Source organism: Bombus flavifrons, chromosome 12 (assembly GCF_040668555.2).
Source record: "Bombus flavifrons isolate JBK064 chromosome 12, iyBomFlav1_principal, whole genome shotgun sequence".
Classification (NCBI taxonomy): domain Eukaryota; kingdom Metazoa; phylum Arthropoda; class Insecta; order Hymenoptera; family Apidae; genus Bombus; species Bombus flavifrons.
Genome location: NC_138453.1, coordinates 6,208,926 through 6,233,456, shown reverse-complemented (window position 1 = coordinate 6,233,456; position 24,531 = coordinate 6,208,926). Strand labels below are relative to the sequence as shown.

The window sequence follows — 24,531 nt, the reverse complement described above, 5'->3', positions numbered from 1 at the left end:
AATCTCGACCCGTGAAATCCGGCGTTACACGTTCTGCCTCTTTGCACAGCGTGTATTTCTAATACGTAAAAGGGTACACGGCACCGTTGCATCGTAGCCGGCAAGTATATAAATTCGCTGTTATTACGCCCCGTTTTTTCCGGGCCTCTATCGAGGCAAATGTGAATTTATCGCGCGTCGCGAATCAAACAAGCCGGATACATAAAGTTTCGTCCCAGTGGCCCTGTGGAAAGCGAAACGAAGGAGAATTGCTCCGCTCGTTGATGCTTCCAAGTTATATTGCAACGATGACAAGGAGTTTCTGAGAAGAAATAATAATAATATTGACAGAAAAGATTCCAGAGTTCTGAAAGAAAAGTGCAGAGTAAGTAGTGTTGGTTCTTTTTTTTTAATCAATTTGTAGTAGAAATATATGATACAAATTAATTATTTATACAAATTAATATTGCAAGCTGACTTTACCATTTTCTTGTGGAATCTGCGAATTATAAATTTAAATTATCTGCGGGAGAGATAAGCGTAACAAAACGAAGTATCATCGAAGTTGTTCTATCAATTCAGCGCTTCCTCTATCCAACTCGATGTTTGAAAATTAATTAGCTTGTGGATAAGGAATTATTCAGACAAAATTGTGCTACGAGATTTCCCATTTATGAACACCAATTTTCCATATTAGTTTCCATAAAGCAGCATTGTCTATTAATAATAAATAATGAAATCGGTATTCAATAATCAAATATTCGGATAATCTTAAACGATAGTATTAAAATATAATAAATACCATTATGTTTCCAGCACTTTCTTCCTAACTTTAAAATTCATATTTCCAATATCTCTCCTAATTTATAATTCACTAATTCTATACAAGTCACGATGCACGTACCTAAATATAAAAATGAAGACGTTATTCTTCTTTCTATCCAAGCTCATTTTCGAATAAAGAAAACTTTACGACGATCAGAATTGATTCTTCGTCAATCGTGTTCTATTGCCAAGAAACATTTGACTGTTCTTATTTTTAAATGGCTGTAGAAACACGCAATAAAAAAGGCACCGTTCCACACGTGTCACTACGTAGAGCGTAGGGCATGCGTGGTTACTTGGAAACATCATAATCCTATACTTCAACTAAACGCATATGGGAGGAAGGTTGCGTATAAATCTTCCGCCGACCCTTCGTTACAGACGCCCTCGACGTCGTCTTGGAATTTATCCATGGACGAGTTGACGACGATACCACGCAGTTCCAGACACCGTTCTACGCTCGAACAAAGGCTACGCCGCGTTCTTTGCGGCGGCCAATAAGTCGTTTGTTTCAGGGACGCTCATAATTTTTCTGACACCACCCCTTTTACTTCGAAATAGCTTATGAGGCGTGTTATTCGTCCACAGCGTGTCTAGATATTTCTACTATTATAGGTATAAGAAATTCTTGTTTGAAATGAGTTAAATATTAGAATAATATTCAAAGAAGATAATTTAACTCTTTGAACCTGGATCAGATTTCAATTGACATGCTTTCAAGCAACTTGAGACCACTGTACCAATATGACTTGTTTGTTTGACTTGAAACATCTTCTCGAGTTTCTATACTTCTTCTCATTAGTTAAATCATTTGAATTCAAATAATTTGACAAATCTGAACGAGATTTTAAAGATATATCCCCGAGTTGATTCGTTTTCGATTATATATAAAATTTCCTTTACTTCGAGTTAATTTGGCCCCTACGATGGAATAAAAATTATTCTTCCCGGTCGTGATTACGATCTTCCAACTTTTTCTAATTAAAAGTTTCTTCTAAGTCCAGTAATATCAGTTAAAGAAACCACGAGCCACTGAAATAAAGAAGATCTTGTAGAGAGTACATAATACTTATCAACTTCTTTCAATTTAAAATGGCCTATTAAGGTAGTCGTGCCAGATAAGAAATGATTTACCATGTTACATCATGGTCTGCATGAGAAAAAACTCGATAAAACCGTTAACAGTTTCCATTTCACTCGCTGACGAGAGGCATGGGATGAATTAATTCGAAAGTTTCGTTCAGGAAGCCCAGCAAAAGGGGAACGAACAAACTGGCTGCTCGTAAGATTTCCACTTTTTACATCGTCGCAAGTCACGCAAGAACAATGCAACTGTTCTGTAAAACGTAATGTACGAAATCGGTCGCAACGCGCTGCCACACGCTGCGATAAACTTAATAGACGTTCCTTACTACGATTTGTTTTCGCTTGATCGCGATAAATTGTAAACGAGACCTTTCAAGGCGAACTCCATCGATTTCCGCGTTTCTTGCAATTAAACCGTCCGCTTTATAGCGAATTGGCGCTGTTGCTCGTGTGATTCGTGCTGTCCGCTATTTCTCAGCGTGCAACGAGCAAGTCGACTGTTATTTCTTCGTCGTCGTTTGTCGAGTGCCACTTCAAGGGACGCGTTATTCACGGCTACGAAGAGAAAGAAGCGTTTTATGATTCTCGTCTCGTCGTTGGCCCTTGTCTTCCGGGGTCCCAGGCGGCCGCTCCACTTCCCCAGTTTTCAACGTGAAACGTTCTCCGAGTTCTTGGCAAACGCTCGTGACCGACCGGCGAAACAGCTGTTCCTTTGGATAACGACCATCCAACGGCGTTATCCGGCCGCCGTGTTATTACAGTCAAACGATTCCGATCCGCGTACCGTGATCTTCGATTACGAGGTTAGTTACCGTGCTTTTCGCGAGACAGTGCGAAGTAAACGATACAACGAGAATTGCTCGGTAATTTTGCCTTGGTAAACGGTGTTTAAGCGTCGGAGCAATGTTTCTTTTATGCGGGTGGTATGTGTTAATGGATGGTGAAGCTATTGCTTGATGGAAGAAAAATATTTCTTTGGAAGAATACCTTCAATTTCATTATTTAGAAAGATCGCGTTTTTAAGGATATTTTCTAGTTTCAGTGCTTATTTGCGTAATTAAATTACTATTACTAAAATACTTTTAATTTGATCGTTCAGAGAGAGAAGTCTGCATCTTCAAAGTCTTCTGTATAATGAAACTAAAATTAATAGTGAAACTTTACGAGTCACGAATTACAGGTGTAATTGCCAGTTTGACCATAATTGCTAATAAACCTCTACTGCACGACGTTAAGCAAATCGATAATAAAACGAGTAAAATTTCTATGTAAATTTTGCGAATTACAAGGTAGCAAGCCGTTTATGCAACAGAAATCTACATATATATAGTGTACAACTTTTCACATTCAGTTCATTAATAGCACTAGTTAATCAATTATTACGTAAAAGAATTCAGAATGTTAGGTATACTTATTTTTAAAACATATATTTAAATCGAGTAAAACAACTTGGAAGCATGGTAACTCGGTTTCACGAAAGTACTTTCCCCGTCTTCTTTCCTTTTCTTTTTTGCTCCACATGTTTAATGAGAATTATAAAATAACCGAAATGAGCCACAAGATTCTGATCATAATAGAGCTACATGTGTAATTTTCACCGCGATAGGAAAATAATGTACTCCGGCCTTACAATTAAGCAACGCTGGCCTCGTGATTACTTATCGTTAATTAAATCAGCCTCGGCGTTATCTTCCACGAGCCTTCGTGCGTTCCACAACCCCTTCAACGAAGAGTGCCTCTTTCCTCATACAGACTAGACCCATTTAGTTCTAACCGTGATCTCAAGTGCATGCAGCCCATGTATACCAGAAATCTTGTAATCGGGGAATGTACGCTCGTGGAATCACAAGATGGAACGACAAGTCATCGTTACTGTTTTTAGCACAACGTCGTTGGTGATCACGTTGGATGAAATGCCGGGGCTTTAAAACGTGCATTCCACGTTCGTAACCTATTATAAATATATATCAGAATAATTGACACATTATAGAAATAATTACAGAAATTGTTACATAAAGAGGTTGGAGATACGAAACGAATTTCTATAATTTGAAAGAAATCAGTTCATCACGGCGATACAAAATATTTCGATTGCTTTAAATTCCATAAAACTGTGGGATCTGCATAGAAGAAGAAATAGTAAGAAACAGAACACTGAGAAAATTCTTAAACTCCTTTTTGCTATTACATGGTGAGTTCAATAGAATTAAATAGTGTAAACTGACTAAAAAGAAGTTCGTGAAATGTTTCGTTAACACAACTCTGGTCCTTAATAGCTTCAGTAACAAGAAAAAATCTACTTCAACTTAGGAACATTATATATTACCATCTATAATTTCGCGGACAATTTATTGACTGCCAGTGATACTTTCCTATGGATATATTCAGACTAAACGTGTTCTTAAAGTTTCCTTTATTATTAGTTAGCGAAGTTTCAATCCCTTTGCTGTAAAATCGATCTCGTTTCAACGGGATCCAGATAGTTCCTAAGTAAATACTAGTCAGACATTCCACACCTCGATCAGCTCGATTTTTACAGCTGTCAACGAGACCAAAGGCTCGCAGCGGATTTCACCGTACGTGAGTTCCGCGCGATAAACCCCGACACGATAGGATTAAAATAATTTTCGATCTCTTATGCGAGGCGTAAGCGTAAGAGTGTCTCGACTTGCGTCATATAACAAAAGTAGGATAATGACAGAGTAAAGCACTACGGCCGTGGAATGATTTGAATTTTCCCAAGCGACTCTTGCGCAACTCTCGCCGACAAAACGGGCGGGTCTGGTCGTTTACAACCAAGGTGAATAGAAAAAAAATACATTTCAGCACAAAAATATCAAAACACTTACCTATATTTAGCGAAGATTACAGGGGGGCAAATATTATAGGTCTATTTTTGTTGATTTTCTAACTTTGATATAATTAAGTAGTTTCTTATGAAATATGTAGTTAATGGGAATAAATTGATATATTTCAAAATGCGAGTTTTGAAATGTAATAGTAGATGCGATTAAATTGATTTTTAAAAGCCAGAATGCAATAATAAAACTAGCGTTTCTAATTATCAAATCTTATAAAATCTTTATCTTCAAATTGAGCTTCTTCTAAATTAATAGAAAAATTCAAGCATTAATATTCAAGCATATATCATTATCATGTCTTTTAACATACGCCTTTTAAATTTACAGTCTGCTGAACAGAGCATGTTTTCAAGCTTTTAGGTAAGGATCCATGTGCTCCTGACAATCATGGCAAAAAGACAAACATAAAGGGTTAAGAAAGAAGGAAAAGCCGGTGAGAAAAAGCAACAAAGAGAAAAAGGGAACACAGACAATTGGGAAATCGATAACGGTGGTCGAGATCGAGGCAAATCAAGCGTGCTACGACACGAGTATTTTCACGTTGACGGGATTACGGTCGAGCGTAGGTAACGGAACTGGAACGAGACAAAGAGGATAGCCGATCCTTCGGGTCTTCGTCTTTCGATTCCCATCGGCCGTTTTTTTGTTTGGCAATTAACGATTGTTTTGTTGCCTTTGAATGGACTCTGGATCGACAAGAGGAGAGACACTGTCGACCGAGCGTGGCATTTAACGCAATTTGATGTGATTACTTTTCTCGTGCGATGCCTCGCCGCTTTCTTCCACCGATCGTGTGCGTCTGCTACGCGTTCTACACGCGTGTACACGGTGCTTAAGTCGATTGGACACGCCTCGAGATTTGACGCCGACAGACAGAACGGAACGTCAACGTCTTCGAGAGGAGACTAGAAAGAGCACTCTTAGCTTTCCGACTTCACCGATCGTTCTGGATTATTCGTTGAGACGAAAAAAACGGAACAAGAAAAGTATCAAGGCTGTCGACGTGATAGGACACGAGATGCGTGGCGTGAAATGTGCTAAAGCGAACCCAAGTCAAGGACTGCCATACGTCGGCTTTCGATTAATTGCTCGAGTGTATATCGCGTCCAGTGGAGATCCTGGATATGTTGCACTTCCTGTTATTATAGTGAATCGATCTCAAGAGGGAAAGAAGTCGAGTGGCAGAGGAATGTTCTTGCAAAGAGTTTCTTGCGTGAGTCACGTGTGCGTTACGTGGAACTTGTCGAAGTTAAGAAATCGGGCCAAGATTTTGATTAATCGTTTTGAAATCGCTCTCCGTATATACTTCTGCCAGTTTTTTCTAAAGGTATCTGAAAGTGCCGGTTGAATTGTATTTGAAAAGGTTCGATAAACTTGTCACGGCCAGTTGCCGGGATCTTTCGATTCATCGAAATCTCCTGCGGCTCATTCAGAAAACGGTTCACGTACACACCTATGGGTTACTCACGTCGCCACGTGGCGTGGCTCGCAAGAAATATCAATTGCGGGCGCGATGGAGCTACGCATCTGTCGAGAGATCGTTTCGCATAGTTGCACACTCAACCGAGAGTTACGCAACTGGTACGCACATTACATCCGCCATTTTCTCGCCGTTTTGCATGTGTCTAGATATTCAATTCATCGGTGGTAAACATAGTTCAAGATGTTAATTAAGCATTAACGCGAGTCGACGGAATGAAGATAATTAACGACGACAGTGAGGTCTTGGAAGATTTATTAGGATGCAAGATAAATTCACTTGATATTTTGACAAGTTAATTGTCTGTTATCTTTGAATAACTTTATGTCTCTTAGGCTGATTGATTTCTGAGGCGTCGTCATTGCGCAATGTGTAACGCGCGTCGTATCATAAAAATTGATGATACGTCTGAAAGTTAAGTTCGATGGGTGGTTAATTTGCTGCCTCTCTCTTGGTCTTTATCCATGGAAAATCGTAAGTCAGAACCTCGTGACGTGCCTATGCTCGTTTGGTTATATAACGTAATAATACTCGCGTCCTGCGTAATTGCAGTATCCCATATTTGGACCCACCAACATCCTTTCCATCGCCGTATCTTTCCTTGCTCGTATAGTCGTGAATTATTGAAACGGAGATGCTACGAGCAACCCATTCTCCAGGCCTTTCAATAAAGACATTGTATCTATTCATACGCTTATCGCGAACGTACTAGTTGATCTTCTGAGCAGCACTATGTATTAAAAATAAGTACATTTTCCTAGGAAAATTCATCCTTCGAAAGATTTATTCCTTCTTAATGTCGCTTTCTCCTATTCACCGTTTCTTCTCTATAAAACACCGATGAAAATTATTCTTCGATATTTTGATCGTAATTCCAATCAACTACCGTTCCCTAAAGCACGAAGCCCATAAATTTACAAATCACATACCGCATTTTTCTTATTATTCTTTTCATCTCTCGAAGAATCAATGAAAGTTACTCTCCAATAATTAGTTGCTAGAAAGTTACTTCTCAAAACTTATTCTCTTTCTTCCTAAGCACAGTATAATGTTACTTTTCCTTCGCCAAGTGCATGAGAAATCTATGAAAATTATTCTCCCATATTTCTAAGCTCAATGGAGTATCTCGTAATATCAATTATCTACCGCTCACCGAAGTAGAAAAGTTCATAAATTTGCAAATCGTGGCGCAGGTTTAACCAGCGCGTTTATAGGCGTAATACTCGGTCGAGTTTTACGCGAGCTGGCTAATTGAATTGAAGAGCTCAGCTCACGACGGTTGAAATTGAGAAATACACAGCCGCCAGTCACGAACACGCTCAACACAACTAGTCACGACCTCGTAACTATTTCATTGGGCCAACGACTGTCTGCTGTCGGCTTGTGTACCGCGTTCTCGTTGTTCCAGCTAATTGGTACAAATTAAAAGTGGATCGATTTCACGTGATCCAGAGTAAACAGCCGGGAGAAACGAAGGTTCAAGGACCTTTGGATGCTTAGACCTGGTGAATAGACGCTCATTGTCAGGGTCTGCGCTTCATGTGCGGGCGTGTACTGTTCGCACGAAAATCTTTAACGCGCTCGTAACGATATTGATTGCCGCTCGTAAATCTGTATTCTAAATGGCACCGATCACGTCGACTTTCGTAATGGATGTTGCCACAAACTTCTCATGGAATATACAATAACGGTGTGGGGTGGAGAGACTAGTAAATCGATAACCGCAAAGGGACTATATGAAACTTCTTCTGTATTGCACTTCGTTAAACGTTTTTAATTATGCACGGTTAAGCAGCAACTTTGCAGTCGACCTCATACTACCTGTAAATTTGTAAAATGGAAGTTTACAAGTCACAAATTAGAAGTTACTAATAACAGGTTTCATTCAATGAGAAAGAATGAAATTTTACAAGAAGATTTTGTAAATTACAAATTGCAACGTTATAAAAGAGAAGTTTATAAACTGCAATTGTTCACTTGTTAATTTACTGATATTATTCATTCATAAATTACTGCAATTCGTACATTAATTATGCGCAACAAGGGTCAGAATTTGCATTGTTAAATTTTATATTGGTTTCCCGTTTTCAATCCTTTCAAGATAGATTTTTTCTTCGAGAATAAAGACAAAAAGTAGTCCATTCATAATGGTGCTCTGTATTTCACCAGGTCCTAATAATGTCAGAAAAATTATAAGACGGCAGTTAAAAATTATCTTAATCGTTAATTTTAATACTTTTCCCTCTTTTTATGGAATGCCTATCTCTGTTTTCTGCACGTAAATTTTGAAGAGATTTCATCCGAATGGATCAGTTAATGATGGACGACCCCATATTATTGATTGACCAGCAAATATTCCACGTCACGGCATATGTACAGCTTGTAAATCGTTTTGTCATTCAATAATGATTGACAGAACAACATGGCCTCTGCACAATTTTAGAGCTGCTGTCAACATCATCTGCTCGTAATTCGACTTGTTAAGTGGATCCATTAAGAATACATGGGTGCCATCAACGACGTAGTGGACCCTTTTGAAGGAACGAGTTCTAGGTTATTCCATTGCGAATAAAAGAGAACTACTACTACTATTAAAATCCTTAAATAAACGTGATGATAATAAAAGCATTGATACTACTTTTCTATTCGGTTTTTGTAACATTTTCACAGGCCGCGAGTCTCACTCTTTTGACTGCCATTAGTGTGATTGAACCAGAGAAGAAAGAGCACTGTATTGTTACTAAGCGCGGCATCATACGTACACGTAAAAACTTATGATAATGATGAACTGGCTTTTGCCTTTTCACATCATGCCATTATATTCACGTGTCACAAAACAATTTGACAAAGAGATTCCAAATGGTATCAAGCGACACGACACTCAAATAAATCCTACTATCCAGGCTCTGATCTACGAACTTTATAACTACAGAATTTCAAAGGACATTAGCGTACCATTCTCTCCGCTTTTCTGCCAGCAAATTTTCTCAGAGATTCAAAAGAAGAGAACACAAACGAACCAGCCCACGCACTGACGTCGAAGAACCGAGCTCGTAACGAGAGTCACGCAACGTTTTCTCGCGGAACCGTCCCCCAACGACTCTTCAGGGACACGTTTCCGGCATTATTAGCGCCACGTGATTCTAAGACCGTTTCTCGGCCGAAACATTACGTGTTGGTCAGAGATAATTAGCTCTCGAACGGGAGATCAGCGAGCCAAGTCCCTTAATAGCGGATCATCGCGTGTCGTCGACAAGTAAAAGCAGTTTCGTGTTGCGCGAGGCTGCAACCGCGTATTATCGATCCTCTCGAACGCAGTCTCTCAGTCTCGTGGCATGCGGAAAAATGACACGAGACGATGACATGGTGGAACTTACGGAAACCAAATACACAGAGAATCTACGATTCGACGAGTCAAGTTCGTCATTTTTACCATTTCGAGAAGCATTCCTCAGCGAAGGTCGTAAATCTCACGTGGCGCATTAAGAAGGGTACGCGCGTCGTGTTTCGTCGATTCTACACGGCTGATTTACGAAACAAATTCTGCGCTCGGTTAGCCACGCTGGCTGCCGACCGATTATGAAACATGGCCAGACCGAGAAGACGAAGCACCTCTGAATCGAACGGTTGAAAGGGCATTAATCCTTCGGCAAATTCTTCGCCGACGATTACATACTTTGAGAACACGCCTCGCGCCGTGCACGCGTTACACATCAATCCAAGACTCGTTGCATCACTGATTCCTTGTTCCTTCACTCACTGTTAATATGAACGAAGGCGGAAAACACGACGAGAGCTGTTGTGGCTTTTGTGTTGAGGACGATTCGCGTATTCTGTATGCATTGCTCTGGTTATCGGCTACATCTATCGTCGGGAATATTAATCATCTGCCCTCTAGAGATTTTTACAATGTATGAGCAACTTCAGCACGCTTCAGCATGAAATTGTTTGAAACTACAAATTTCTTCCTGAGAAGAAAGACGTTACGAATGTCTGCGAATTTATCTTTGCGGTAGCTTCCTTTTCTTTCCTATCTTTTTATCCAGAAAAGCAAAACCAAATAAAAATGTTCACATTATCATCGTCGTCGTAGCAGCATCAATGACATACGAGAGGTTAAAAATTGTAATAGTCGTCGATATTTCAAAGATGCGAATTGCATGAACGAGCTTTTATGTAGCTACCCCACATTTCACGTTTTTCACATGTCGATATCACAGATGTCATGAAGTTTACGAAATTATATATTTTTGCAAACGTATCTATACAATAGCCTTTTCTTTCCTCTCCCATATTCCAAAAAAAAGGTAAACCAAATAAAAATGTCCACATTGTCATTGTCATTGCCATAGTCATCGTCACTGTAGCGATGCAACTGCAATAAATGTCACCTAAATATCATCATTTCAAAGATGCAAGAAATTGAATGAAAATTGTATTAACATCAAACAAGCTACTCTAAAGCAAGCCCACATTTTCCAATTCGAATATAGAGCAAACACCAGATGGCAATACAATAGAGGCTGTAAATATTAGACGTATCATTAAATCCGATGACCCAACCCGTGTTTCCATTACCCGCGTGTGGCGGTCCATTTAACTGCGGTCGCATATGAAAACTGATATCCTATCGAATCACCAAAACAGTGGAGGCTGTTACGATAATTTCTACTGGGATTAACTCGATGAAAATTCTAGTTGTTGCTTCGGTGAGTGCGCGAAACCAAGTCTGACGATACCAATCGCTAACTAACGTTAACAATCGCAGGTTCATGAGACGCACAATTATCGTCAGTGGGCCTATCCACGCGATAACGCGTGTTCGAATCCATTCGCGGCGATGCATCATCGATGCAAATGATCGAATTACGTGAGATCGTTTCCTCGTGCAAAGAGTACCAGCTGGTTAAGTCATTGTAAATTTTATCAGTGGATCTCGACGATGATATAGTTACATGAAGAATCGTGCTATACGTTTCCCGTTTATTTTTGCCTAATCCCGAAAAATTACCGATTGTCACACTTTGTTACCTCTTGTTGTTCCATGTTGGAATGTCAATGCTCAGCATTGGTGCATCGAATCCTTTGTCACGGTTCCAGGGTCGTGAAACACCGTCACGAAAGGAATTATTGGTTCTATGTACGTATAGAGAACAGGGTGTGGGAGGGAGTGTAAAAAATTATGGAAATTGGGGAATTGGTTTCAGTCATCGCGTAGCTCGCAATGAGAAGAATTTTTTTTAATAGATCAATGTCGGTGTGCTGGTACCGAAGTTATCCTCTGGGTTAATATGCATATAGATTGATACGAATGAGATTAATATTCTCTCTGGAATACCGTAGAGCTCGTGCTACACTGTTATTTTTAATATTCGCAAACAAGATCTTTGGAGAGATCATCCGGTACAAGTGCCTTCTCCTTGATCTAGAGATTCTGATCTAATAAACTTATAGATCGATAATGAACCATTGCAATGTACTTGACCCATAATCAGAAATACACGAGTCAGAAAATATATTTTATTAATATTTTTCCATATGTTACACTTGGATATAATTATAACTTGCACAATTAAATTGGAATAAATCGTCGACTCATTAAGCAAGGATATCATTTGCAAAGGTATATTCACAACTCGAGAACGCATGCTAATAGAAATTCGCTACGCATGGTCGCTATCTTCGTCTTTGGAATACTTAATTAACGATAATTACTGAGAGTCAGAATGCCGATGAAATCGTCATATGCAGATAATTTTAATAAGCGTTTCGCGTCAATCGACGATATAAGCAATTTGGACACGTCGAATTAATTAAGGCCATGACAATCCGCTAGCAATGGTGTGTGCAACTGAATCAGACAGGATGCTCGACAAAAAAACAAAACCGATTCACCGTAACCGTGAAATAAAACGGATTTTACTCGTTAATTGATTACGGGAACTCGACGAGGTAGCACGCGTGCGCGCTCATTATCAGATCGTCACTCATCGTTGCCGCATTCGACAAAATGAAAAGCCTGCGACTTTCCTCTTATTTTATTCGAATAGGATCACTGTATTTCGATTGCAGGTGCTATATAACTAGACAAAATTAATTTTTTATATTCAATTAATTGTAATTTAGAAAATTGTATATATACATTTTTGGCTGCAAGTGTTACCTGGGCAAAATTATTCTTTATCGAAATCTAATACGATTTAGAGGATTGAATATGAAGCGAAAAGTTGTTAGAAACTTATTGAAAACTTTGGGATTCCTATTTCGCCTAGAACATGTAAAGAATTGAGTATGAACGTGAAATCGTTCGCAAAATTTCCACATATACGGTAACTACTGGAAACGATTGTATGCGGCCTTGGGATTATCGCACCGGCAAAAATATATGCGTCATTGTAAAGTGTCACTTGTAAGTGGAGCAGCTGTTACGCTGGCTACTTTCCGGCGTTTCAACGTTAAAACGCGTGTAACCGTGTCGTATAAAACACTTGTGTTTTTGAACGGAACGTATAGATACGTTTTAGAATCTTCTTTATATGAATATTTGGATGAAGAAAAAGTTCTGAAAAAGTACCTGTAACTTCTAAGAGACAAATTTAAAGAGTCTTTAGGAAACATTTATTTCTAATACGAAACTTTTTAATGTAAATCAACAAGTTTTGTTGTATGGATCACGTCGGAGTCACATCTTTTATGATCGTAGAACAAATAAATGTTGCATATTATCGATGGTATATTTAACTTTTGAAATTTATGTTCTGCAACAAATTCAGGTTCACGAAGATCGCGAGAAACGTGCATGCGAATGTAAATGAATTTAAACAAGTTTCCTTAAGATAGCTTGCTTTTGAGTAACCAACTATAATAACGAGGAGCTTCTGCTTAGAACGTTGAGCGGCGTGTGCTTTAGGCAAAAACACGTCTGATCTTCAATCTAGGAGTGTGTCTTATCTCCTTGCGCGTCTAACTAACTAAAAGAGGAAACCACTAGTGAGAGCACGACATCGTGATTATCTAAACAACGAAATCTAGAGAGAGAGAGAAAGAGAGAGAGAGAGGGGGGGTCCATCTGAGCAAGGGAGTTACGACTTGTGAGCTAAATCTAGGAATTCACACTTTCAAGATTTATTTTTGATCTGATGGAAACAAAGTTCTTCCTGCAACGAATAGAGAAAAGAAATCAAACAACCTAATCGTAAAATAGACATACAGAATAGGATCGCAAGTTTACAAACTTTTCACTAAGATTCAAGAAGAGAGATTTCTTCTCTCTAAATTCAATATTTGAAAATGGTTACCACCAGTTGCTCGATTAGCTTGACCAACATGGCTATCTTCCATCACGTAGAATACACAAGATGCGAGGGAGAAACCAGAAATATTTCGCTTCTAGAGACTCGAATTTTTCGAATTCTCAATGCCTGATTAAATCGTCTATAAATTTAGATATATTTTCTACATTTCTGCAGTTTACGTTCAACGATTATTATGATCTTCTCATGTTTTGCATTTTTACTACCCAAATTTATTTTCTTTATCGATGAACTAACCCTCTATAAACTTAGACTTCTCTTCTTTACATTTTTAGCCATTTATCTATGGCTAAAAATTCCTATGATCTCAAGAAAACTACTATAATTCGTCAAGCAAATTTCTATGATCTTCATACAATTACTACCCGTTATTAACTGAATTTCTATGTTCACAAAAATTCCTATAATCTATCAACATATTTTTGCAACTACTACTTTCCACACGTTACATTACACTGTACCATCAATCTTTCAGGGGAATAAAATTTAACTCGATTAAAAAGCAAATAGGGGATGAAAGGCGGCAACACATGGTAAATTTCGATCGACCATGAGGGTCAACGATTGGTCGATCAAGTTCAGCAGCCAGTTAACCGACGGTTAGCCTGCTGTCCTGCGTCCGACTAACGACTTAATGACGGGAATTCACCACTTACGGGGCTCCTCCTTTTCTCCTCTTTCGTCGTCCATCGTCTTTCTCCTCTGCATCTTCGTCGGCGAATAGCGTCGGCGAATAGCATCGGCGTAAAACGAGCCAGCCAACGGTCAAGTAACAATGTCGAAAATTGGACGAGTCTCAACAGGGATCTCTATTAACCTCCGGAGTACCATGCATCGTGCAATTACGTTGGAAGGAATAAATTCAACTCGACAAATTGTGTGGCGTGTTGGTCAATCTCTTTGCATTAAACAGGTCCGGGATTTCTTCTTATGTCGGGAAGAAACGCGATATCATCGCATAAAATATGCTCATAAATCGATTACCATCGTAATCTCGGTGTAAGCTATTGATAAAGATCGATGATTCATTTCCGTAAATCATATGTAAAATCTTCTTCATAAGGAAGTATTACGATGCTTGCAGAAAATGAAGTAAACGTCAAATATTATTAGGTAGCCATTAAACGTTTAAGAATTATTATCACGTTTAAGACCTTAAATTAAGATATTATATAGATTATAGAATCGTATCAATTTTATGATAATGAAATTAAATTCTTCCTTGTTTACGTCCATTACGTTCCTCGATTATTGATTTAATCGATTCTGATATTTGGATTACTTTTTTATTTTATTTTTTGTTGTTTGATTCCAGATTTCATCTCAGATTATATATATATAAACGAACGTAATTCTTAACTCATCGCGTTCCTCTTGTAACTCAATCAAATAGTTTTTTGAAATTTTTAAGGTGTTACGCCGCATGAAAGTAAAACTCTGTTCGATTAATCGTTTCATTGATAATTCAGATTAATGTTTCACATCTTTTATAAAATCAATATGTATCTTACTATTTGTGAACGAAGATGTACACGATCGTTCCCATGGACTTGCGCATAAATCCAAAACAGATCGTCGACAATAAAATATGCACAAGTAGGTTAGATTGCAGTTAACAGCAGATTATTTGATGGGCGTGAAATAAGATCTCGTTCAATTCAGACAAGACTTCATTGAATTTGCGCGAGACTATCTTAGACCGTAACAAGATTCCATTGAAACTGAATGGAGCTCTATTAAATAATATTGGATAATATTAGATTACCGTTGGATTCAAGAAAAATATCATTCATCAGGAAGATCAGCATCGATTGTATATCAAATTGAATTTTACGTATTCGATCCATCGGCCAGATAACCTTTGCGGCAGTTTCGATAAAGATCGATGAGTTCCTCCCATGGATCAAGGAATCCTCGTTGCTGGGACGTTTCTATGGGTGCTTCCCTTCTCGGAATAATAGCCGATGGCCCCTCGATTGTGCCTCATAATACTAGGAAATTACATTACGACCAGAAGCTACCGTCTCGCGAATAATTGTTATGCACCAGCGACGCAACAGTGGCGTAGCATTCGCCTCGAGCGAATTCCACTGGACGTTCAATACTCGTCGGTTCTTCGTCGCTTTGTAACGAATGTTCTCTTTGAGCTCTTTATTCGTTTCCAATTAAAGGACTTCAAAGAAACGTTAAAATCATTAAATCTTTCACGATCGATAGCCCTATCGACAAGGGGATTCGAATATCTTTTTCGCGTTCCTATTGCTTCCACTCGAGACGGGAATTGGCTCAGCAGACGAAAATTCCTCTTTATCTTGAATTCATTAACCTTTAAGAGATTAATTATCATTCGTGACTCTGAATCGGGCCACGAATCGACGCCAATCGGACTGGTTCTTTCGCAAGGGTGACCAACGTTACTGACTTTACATGATTAAACAGTCATTAAATCATAAGTTTCGTTTTTCAGAACTCCAGACACATGATTTATATTATGACGAGAGAATAGTCTCATTATAATCTCCTGCAATTTATAAACCACCTTCTTCATAATCTTCCTTCTCTCTCTTTCTCTCTCCATCATATTTTTCCTCGTCCATTGGCACGCTTAGCCGGCTGGCTGAATATTACCTGAATTTACCACCGTTTTTCGAACGTTCGTTAAAGTGGCGAGGCTTTGCGTGCATTTGACAGGAAATATGCTGAGCCAAGCTTTACGTAATGGACCGCTTCATCCTCGCTTCTTTTCTGCTCGTTCGAACGAACACACTCGACCACAAAACACGCAGGTGACGACTTCTCCAAGGGATCCTCTCTCTGAGAATTCGCGCGCGCCTTTTCTTCGTGCTATCAGCTCACGGTTGGGACCATCGGCCGCCAGTGTGTTACGTTCACAGCCTGTTCCCTCGTCGCCGCAGAAACGATTCAGGAAGAAGCACGATACTCGGGCAAACAAGCTCGCGATATCGAATTTCTCGTCCATCGCGAGTTGATGGTATCACACGAGTGGATCCTATAGAATGGACGTGAGTGCTCTTTCCATAGAAACCTTCCAATAGATAGCCTTTCTCTCCTGTAGTTCAACTCTGGTGAACGTTAGACGATTGAATCTTTATCGACATGCTTCTCGGTTAATCTTAATTGCATCAATTTAATTACTCTCTCTCTAAATTCAGTGACGTCCTTTATTGTCCTTTTAATAACATCCAACTGATCCGTCATTTACACACCTTTCACCTGATGTTAATCGATTCCACTCGCTAATTTCATCCTACACATCACGAATTAATCTCATCTCGCGGAGCTAAGATAAATAGAGATTCACCAGGGTTGGGATAAAATCGTTGTTGTAGACCGAGTGAATCGGAAAACCAACAATTTACGCGAAAGGGACTTTAATAAGAGGGAAAAACGTGGGGATACGTTTGCAGGAGCAGAGCAAGGATAATGATACATCGACGCTTCAATGGCCGGATTATCTTGTCATCGGTCTAATGCTGTCGATCTCAACCGGCATTGGGATCTACTACCGATTCACCGGAGGCAGGCAACGCACGGCCGAGGTTAAGCCCTTGGAAAATTAATTTCGCCACGGACGATCGAATCGACATCGAGTCTACAACACCGCGCGATCCAATATCCGTGATAAACTGCGTCAGAACAGGATTGTACATACCTAGAGCTGGCACGTTCTTAGATCACGACATAGGTCCAGCGTTCCATGCCTCAGATCTTTCACCGTTATCGCACCGATCGATCTAGCCGCGCGATAAATATTGCCATCGACACAAATTGCCAACTATCCAGAGCGCTATTTAATTTATCGGGTTAGCCGCGAGCCAACTTCCACGAACGACCGCAAAGACAGAAAGTTAATTAACGCTGAAACGTTATTACGAATCAAGTTAGAGGGCCAGGAGTAAAATGTCCACTCGCAGAATACGATCGATCAGGCGATAGTAACGATACACAGAATGAATAGCGTGGTTTTCGGTTTTACTTCTGCTACGGACAAATTGGCGGTCGAAATAATTCATTGCAGATCGAAATACTTCTTTCAAATAAAATTATTATATCAAAGGATCAATTCACTCTTGTGTAAAATGGACAATTAGTTTTATATAATCTTATCTCTAAGTTTGTCGAAACGCATTAAAACTTAGTAGAACGTAACAGTAGTGTCAGCAGCAACGCTCAAACGATGCAATGTAGCAATGCGTTAACCAATGTTTCGCGATTATTACAACAGGAGTACTTCTCAGCCAATCGAACGATGGGCGTCGTTCCTTTATCGATCGCACTGATGGTGTCTTTCATGTCAGCGATCACGGTGCTAGGAATCAGCGCAGAAACTTACATTCACGGCACGCAAGTCACGCTGTTGTACCTGGGTGGTTTCTTTGGTACACCAATCGTCTTGTATCTTTATCTTCCCGTTTTCACGGAATTGAACACCATGAGTGTCTATGAGGTATGTGATTTTCTAATCAGTCAATCGTACTATGTCGTCAACCATTCCCACAATTTGGGACTTAGAAATAACCTTCGTGATCATTTCTTTTCCAGTATTTATGAACTCGATTTAAAATCAGGACTTCATAAATCAATCGTACCTCGTTAACAACCATCGTTGATCCATAATCTCAAATTCGAAGATCATCTTCGTGATCCTTTCCTTCTAGCATTTAAAAAAATAATTTGCAGTCCAATGCTAATAGATGGTATCACATTTTATAAAAAATTATTTTCCATCAGTTTCAAGCTTCAAAGTTTTCATCGTGATCTTCTACTGCATTATTAAAAAAAAAAGACAGTTTAGAGGCAGAACTTGATAAATCAATCGCGCTTCATCAATTCTCTATTTTCAATTCATAATTTGTAATTTACAATAAGTTGCTTTCTTGTAACCGTCTTTCTCTCAGTATCTAGAGAAACGATTTGGAGTAGGAGCACGACTATTAGCCAGCACTGCTAATTTCCTGCAGCTACTTTTATACACTGGAATAGTATTATTCGCGCCTTCGTTGGCACTAGAAGCGACCACTGGTCTGTCAGGGAACATGAGCATCGTGCTGATCGGCCTGATTTGCACCTTCTACTCGACCGTAGGTGGCATCAAGGCTGTCCTCATCACCGACGTCTTTCAAGCAGTACTTATATTCACCGCACTTTTGTGCATCCTGAGTATCGCCGCTAGCGACCTTGACGGAGGCTTATCCAATGTGTGGAGCATCGCTCAAGAGGATGGTCGAATAGAATTCTTCGAGTAAGAACATCAGTGAATTTATACGAGGTCAGATAGTTGAAAAATTTGTTGATTTTTAGTTTCAGGATTGATCCAACTATAAGGCATACATGGTGGGCATTACTGATTGGTGGGACTACCATGTTTCTGTCTTTATACGCGGTTAATCAGATCCAAGTTCAGCGCTTACTCACTGCCAAGTGAGTATTTATAATCATTTATATAATAATTAATTCGAGACCGGTGGCTTAGGTATCGAGTCAGGCACCACTTCTCTTTAGTCTTCGAATACTTACGATTAGCGTTATCTACATGTTATTCGACCGCTCATGTAATTTTTATTTAATTTGCTCAGTTATCTCAATCATTGGATGTGCGCTATCGACCAATTCTAGAATGGCAAGTAAAAAAGTAGATACGTTAAGGAATTGCAGAATAAAATGTATCGAAAGTATAAAATAATCAATGATTCGAAGATTAACTAAGAAATTAATATTCCATGTCTGGCAGAAACGATTTGGTCTTTGACGTAGTCAATTTGTCAAAATACGCCGGTCTCTGATACATATTTTAATTGATTTAAATTTTGTATAAGATCTAAATTGGATTTTCTGTCATTAGGAGTCTCAAATCTTCGCAACGCGCGCTCATTCTCAGCGGCCCACTCACTTTACTCTTAGGTTCTTTGACAGCGTTCTGCGGTCTAATCCTCTACGCTGTGTACAGAAACTGCGACCCAGTTACATCCGGTAAAATCTCCAGCTTCGACAAGATAATGCCATATTTCGCAGCTGAAAGAATGTCACGAGTGCCAGGTGTTACTGGACTCTTCATTTCCGGTGTATTCAGCGCGAGTCTCAGCACCATATCCGCTATGTTGAATTCTCTAGCTGCTGTAGCTTTGGAAGACTATGTAAAGCCCACGTGTCGTAAATTTAGTATAGAATTTCCAACGGAAAAGGCCACGTTAATTGGAAAATTTCTTGCTGTGGCGAATGGTTTCACGTGTTTAGCCGTGGCTTTTATTGCCAAATCGATGGGACCGTTGGTCGAAGCTGCCATAGGGATTTCTGGAGCGATTGGAGGACCCATTTTGGGGATTTTCACACTAGGCATGGTGGTGGAAAAGGCAAATCAGGCTGGAGCCATTGTTGGCACTAGCACAGCCTTGATCACGTGCATTTGGGCAGTATTTGGTACACCGAAACCACCAACACCCAATCTTCCGCTATCTGTGGAAGGCTGCGACAATTCCACCCTACTCCTCTATCATCAAAACACAACTTTATTCGAAGAGTAAGTTTCTTGCTCGTTAAGAAAGCGAGCTTGTTATCGAGGCTTTTAAAGTGCGTATCGTGAGCCAATTCGAAAGTACCAATGCTGTAAAAGGTTTTACGAGTTCGTTCGAAGCAAAGAAAGCCGGCCTTTAATAGGCGGAAATAGCAATTTTTCCGGAGGCAAATTAGAAAACCGTGGCTATTATATCTTTGCTCTGTTATCAAGTTTGTTGGTTCCCTTTAATGCATGCATGGAATAATTACACGGATAAAACTGTTCCCCTTTTTGTGAATAAAAGCACTGCTTTCTTTCATCCCCCTTCATGAACAATACAGGTACATATTCGCAATTTATGATTCAAGCGATCATAAGAAAACGTAGAAATAATCATTTCTAGCTGTTAACCATTCTTCTCGTTTATAAATTTGAAAACAGAACTAGGAATCAATTCTTTACGACATGATCCGCACGTCCATCGAAAGTCGATTAACATCTACCATTTTTTCTATCATGTTATTCAAACCATAGGACCATTTCTAGGAACGTTCCTGGCTTTAGCGAGATTCGTTTTCGGTAAAAAAATATTGTACACGCGTGTCACCAGCCGATTTTCTCTCGAAACGTTGTTACAGCAAAAAATGCAAGTGAAACGTCGCAAGTAAAATTTTCGTGATTCTTGACTCCTCCAGGCATAATCGATAAGGAGCAGCCGCGATGAATTTATCGGAAACGGAAGATTTCGTTACCGGGGAGCAGTTTTCGTTACACCGGAATATAATTGGTACATAAATCAGCAATGAATCGTTCTAGGATACGCCTTATCGTCGGTTCAAACGTTTCGCTATGATATGATGGGCGTGGAACGATACCATGATAGCCAGTTCTTTCGGTTAAGAAGCAGCGATTACTTCCTGATTTCTTTCGACTCGAGAGCCGCTTTCACGTGCCGCTTGCTTCCCATCGTTTCCCACGATAGTAACTAACGCTAATTACTCGTTAATAAACCGTGATTATAGTCTCTTTGAAATGCCTGCCGCGTTCCAGTATTGCGTATGATATTGCTTTCTCCTTGCCACACGCCTCTAACCTGCTTTGTCATATTTTTCGTCTTCCTTTTCGGTTCGTTTATTCAATGATCGGTATCCAATATACTCGTAAACATTAAACTTCTGTCATCGTTTAATCTCAAATGTTTAATCCAGAAAATATAATCGTAATATCAATCAAAGTTTCAAATAATTTCAATAATAAATTTCATTTTCATTTTCAGCCCCGCGGACGATTCGTCGTACTTTTATTTGTATCGTATATCGTACATGTGGTATAATCCACTTGGACTGACAATCACGTTGATAGTAGGCTACGTAACCAGCCTGATCACGAATAAGATATTTTACAAGAACGCTCGTGAACCAGAGCCTAACTTGTTCTTCCCCTTCCTGGCGGCGCGAATTAGGAGACGAAGGGAGGACGCGCAGAAGACTACGAACAGCCAGGTCTTCGTATTGGAGAATAGAAAATGAAATAAAGAATATAAGAATAGTAGCGAGCGTATTGAGAATTAATCTCTCTCTCCGATGAGATAATGGATATCTCAGAGCAAGTGGAACTGCACTACCCATTATAAGTTCGAAATTATCTGTCAAAAGAACTTTTCAAAAATGGAGACAAAAATTCTATATACTATTTCGTTGATGTAATGTACAATTTGTATAAATTCACCGCGGTAGCGTATGACAATCCTATGGATATTAAGAACAGAGGAAGTGAAATTTAACGCTTCTGAGCTCATATGACAGAAACACGAATCCCGTAGATAAGAAGATTTGCTTCAAGAACGAGCGAAACAATTTATCGATTTAAAAACTTGCATTTCACTTACGAATATCGTATTTGCTTCGTGTTACGACCAACTTCCTAAGAAGGAAAGTAATCGAGCCAGCTTCTGCAAGTAATACTCATTAATAAAATAAGCTCAGGTTGAGATCCAGTGTCACTGTTCCTTGTACTTATTAACTGTTCTGATGATTTCATTAGCCATAACTCATCGTCAGTGCCTCGTCGTAGAGCAAATTAATAAAATCTTCAATTTGCACCATGTTTCGATTGCAGTGCGTTAAATTCGCCAGCGCCGTCGGCCGTCGTCTTTTCCTCGCTTTGTTCATTTGCAACTTAACGAGAGACGATTGGGCTGGAAAAGGATGTGAGCTATCCACGAATGAAGCTATCCAGGCATCTGGGTCACAGGGATGACCGGATTAGAGACACTATAATTCTCGTTGTATCGTTTTAGCCAAACACCGAGAAAAATGACCGCGTAACTTAACTTATCTCGTAATGGTCGACGAGCAATTCACTGTGGAGTATGGGTCGCGAACGACCCGCTAACACGTTTAATTAAACTTCATTCTGTACGGCACGTTATCACACTACCGCTCTGTAACAGCGAAAGACACGCAATAAAAGATAATTGATTCTTTCAACGAAAGCGACCGGCCGTTTCATTAAATTTCACACCGAAAACGATCATCACGTCACGGTACGTCCTTTCTCGCCCTCTCTTTGTTCTCTCGCTCGCTCTCTCTCTCTCTCTCTCTCTCTCTCTTTCTCTTGCTCTCTCTCACTTGTGAATATCGAGTGAGACAGATAACACTGGTTCCCCCTGTCGCGTTGTTTGCGGAAGCGGAATCGTCGTAATTTATCGTCTAATTGTCTCCGTGGCACGATGGTTGGGAAAGGCTTTATAATTCGTTTAATTGCAGTTCGTTCGACTCGGTCCGGCCAACTGAATTTTCATCGCGTAAATTAGAGACGAGCTGCACACAGGAGGAAAAAATCTGTCAAGGGACAGGGACAGGGGAGACACGTGAAATATCACGCCCGAAAATGCTCGTTCAATGTCGAATTACGTCTACGTTCGAATGTGTTGAGCGTGACGCGTGTGTCAGAGAATTAAAAGCTCGAATTAAAAGAGCGACGCTTTTGTAAGTGTTGACGGAAATTCACTGGACACACACGGTATGGCGATATTTTTTGGAAAAAAAATAACAGCCGCGCCCCTTTCACGAACAGTCGATTAATTTCCTGTCGACGTACCGGTGTTTCGTACGCGTCATCGATCAGTGAAATTTTCGTGGGACACGTGCGTCGATTCGCGCACGTTCGACCACATAAATTTCACTCGTACTACCAAGAAGAATCCGTGTGGGTCTGAGGTAGCTGTTCGTTGATACAGGCGCGCCCATCGTGCGAAAACGAATGACCCTTTAAAAAAGGAAAAAGGTGAGACACGCGTGAGAACGTTGCTGCTCGATGTAATACTCGACATAGCGGTTTAAATAGACCCCTATCTCTTGTAAACGTGATTAAGGGTTACTTCTCTGCCGATAATGAGAGAAAATTGTTATTTTAGTATTACGACATAAGGCTTGCTGTTTGATAATGAAGATACATTATAAAACTTCCAATTACGTTCTAGTCTTTGCTTTCTCACCCTTGGCAAATGGATACTTAGTTATCGCTATTACGAGTGTTGATATTCTACTTTATATCTATGTGAAAGTGAAGAATCAAGGAAAAAGAATCTTTATTTCCGATCTATTTAAGAAATTAAATTTCTTATACAGTTCGAGGCGACAATAAACGTGAAATATCAATCTACATATATGTCACATAATCCAATTTCTACTGTCTACGGGTTAAGTATGTTTTTATAACTGAATACTTTCGACTCTGATTTAATTATCGAACCTTGAAGAGATTCATATTCTCGTCCACTTTTACTGAATTCTTCATTTCAATTTCCTACTTGACTGCATTATTGAACGTTGAAATCCGAGAGCAGCGTGCTTTCAATCACTCGTATTTAATTTCAAACTTGACAGAGAAGAAATAAGAATAAAACGTGAGCTTTCCTCCGAGTTTCTACTTCAACATCGCGGAGAATAAAGCGTTCCTTTCCAAATACTACAAAAGTCATAGAACATTGGAAAGTATCTGAGAAGATTCGCAGATGTTTCTAAGATCACCGTGGAACAAATAACGATGATTATCTTGTAGAAACCCATTTGCATTTAACCGGTGGTAACGAATGGTTTACAAGCAGCTCATCGTCGAAATCTCGCAAAGTTCGTATCGTAAAACTGCTCGTTTGCGTATTGAAACGTCATTTCTATAAAATTTAATTGCATACCGTAACAACAAGCTCGAGGAGGAACCGAGAGTCGCAATGTTTTCTCATAAGAAAACAACTTTCATCGCCATGTTTTCTCATAGAAAAACAACGTTGATCGCGTTCACTACATGATCGCGATGAGTCGAGTTGTATACGCTTCCTGGACGTTGTAAATCGACCTCTCACGAACAGATTCAATGCTTTAGAAGTTACAACGAGCGGCATGAACCTAGGAAAGTACTCTAATTGTTTGTGGAGCGTCCTTTCTCCTCATGGAAAATTGACTGGCTTTT

The 24,531-nt window shown here is 39.5% G+C and overlaps 2 protein-coding genes across 7 annotated transcripts in view; one reads left to right on the top strand and one right to left on the bottom strand.

The window, feature by feature from the left end:
• Positions 1 to 24,531, bottom strand: part of by (focal adhesion protein tensin) — a 182,582-nt gene that overhangs the window by 130,309 nt on the left and 27,742 nt on the right. The window lies entirely within an intron of this gene.
• On the top strand, positions 16,113 to 22,546 carry LOC138185815 (putative sodium-dependent multivitamin transporter). Its single transcript, XM_069125084.1, has 7 exons — positions 16,113 to 16,567; positions 16,973 to 17,104; positions 17,791 to 18,012; positions 18,464 to 18,807; positions 18,867 to 18,986; positions 19,408 to 20,082; positions 21,335 to 22,546. Exons 1-7 carry the CDS (start codon positions 16,562 to 16,564, stop codon positions 21,585 to 21,587), a joined length of 1,752 nt encoding a protein of 583 aa, XP_068981185.1. The 5' UTR covers positions 16,113 to 16,561; the 3' UTR covers positions 21,588 to 22,546.

Coding starts and splice junctions, on each gene's coding strand:
- LOC138185815 (XM_069125084.1), top strand. Junction 18,987..19,407: donor CAGCGCTTACTCACTGCCAA/GTGAGTATTTAT, acceptor TTCTGTCATTAG/GAGTCTCAAATCTTCGCAAC. Junction 20,083..21,334: donor AACACAACTTTATTCGAAGA/GTAAGTTTCTTG, acceptor TTTCATTTTCAG/CCCCGCGGACGATTCGTCGT.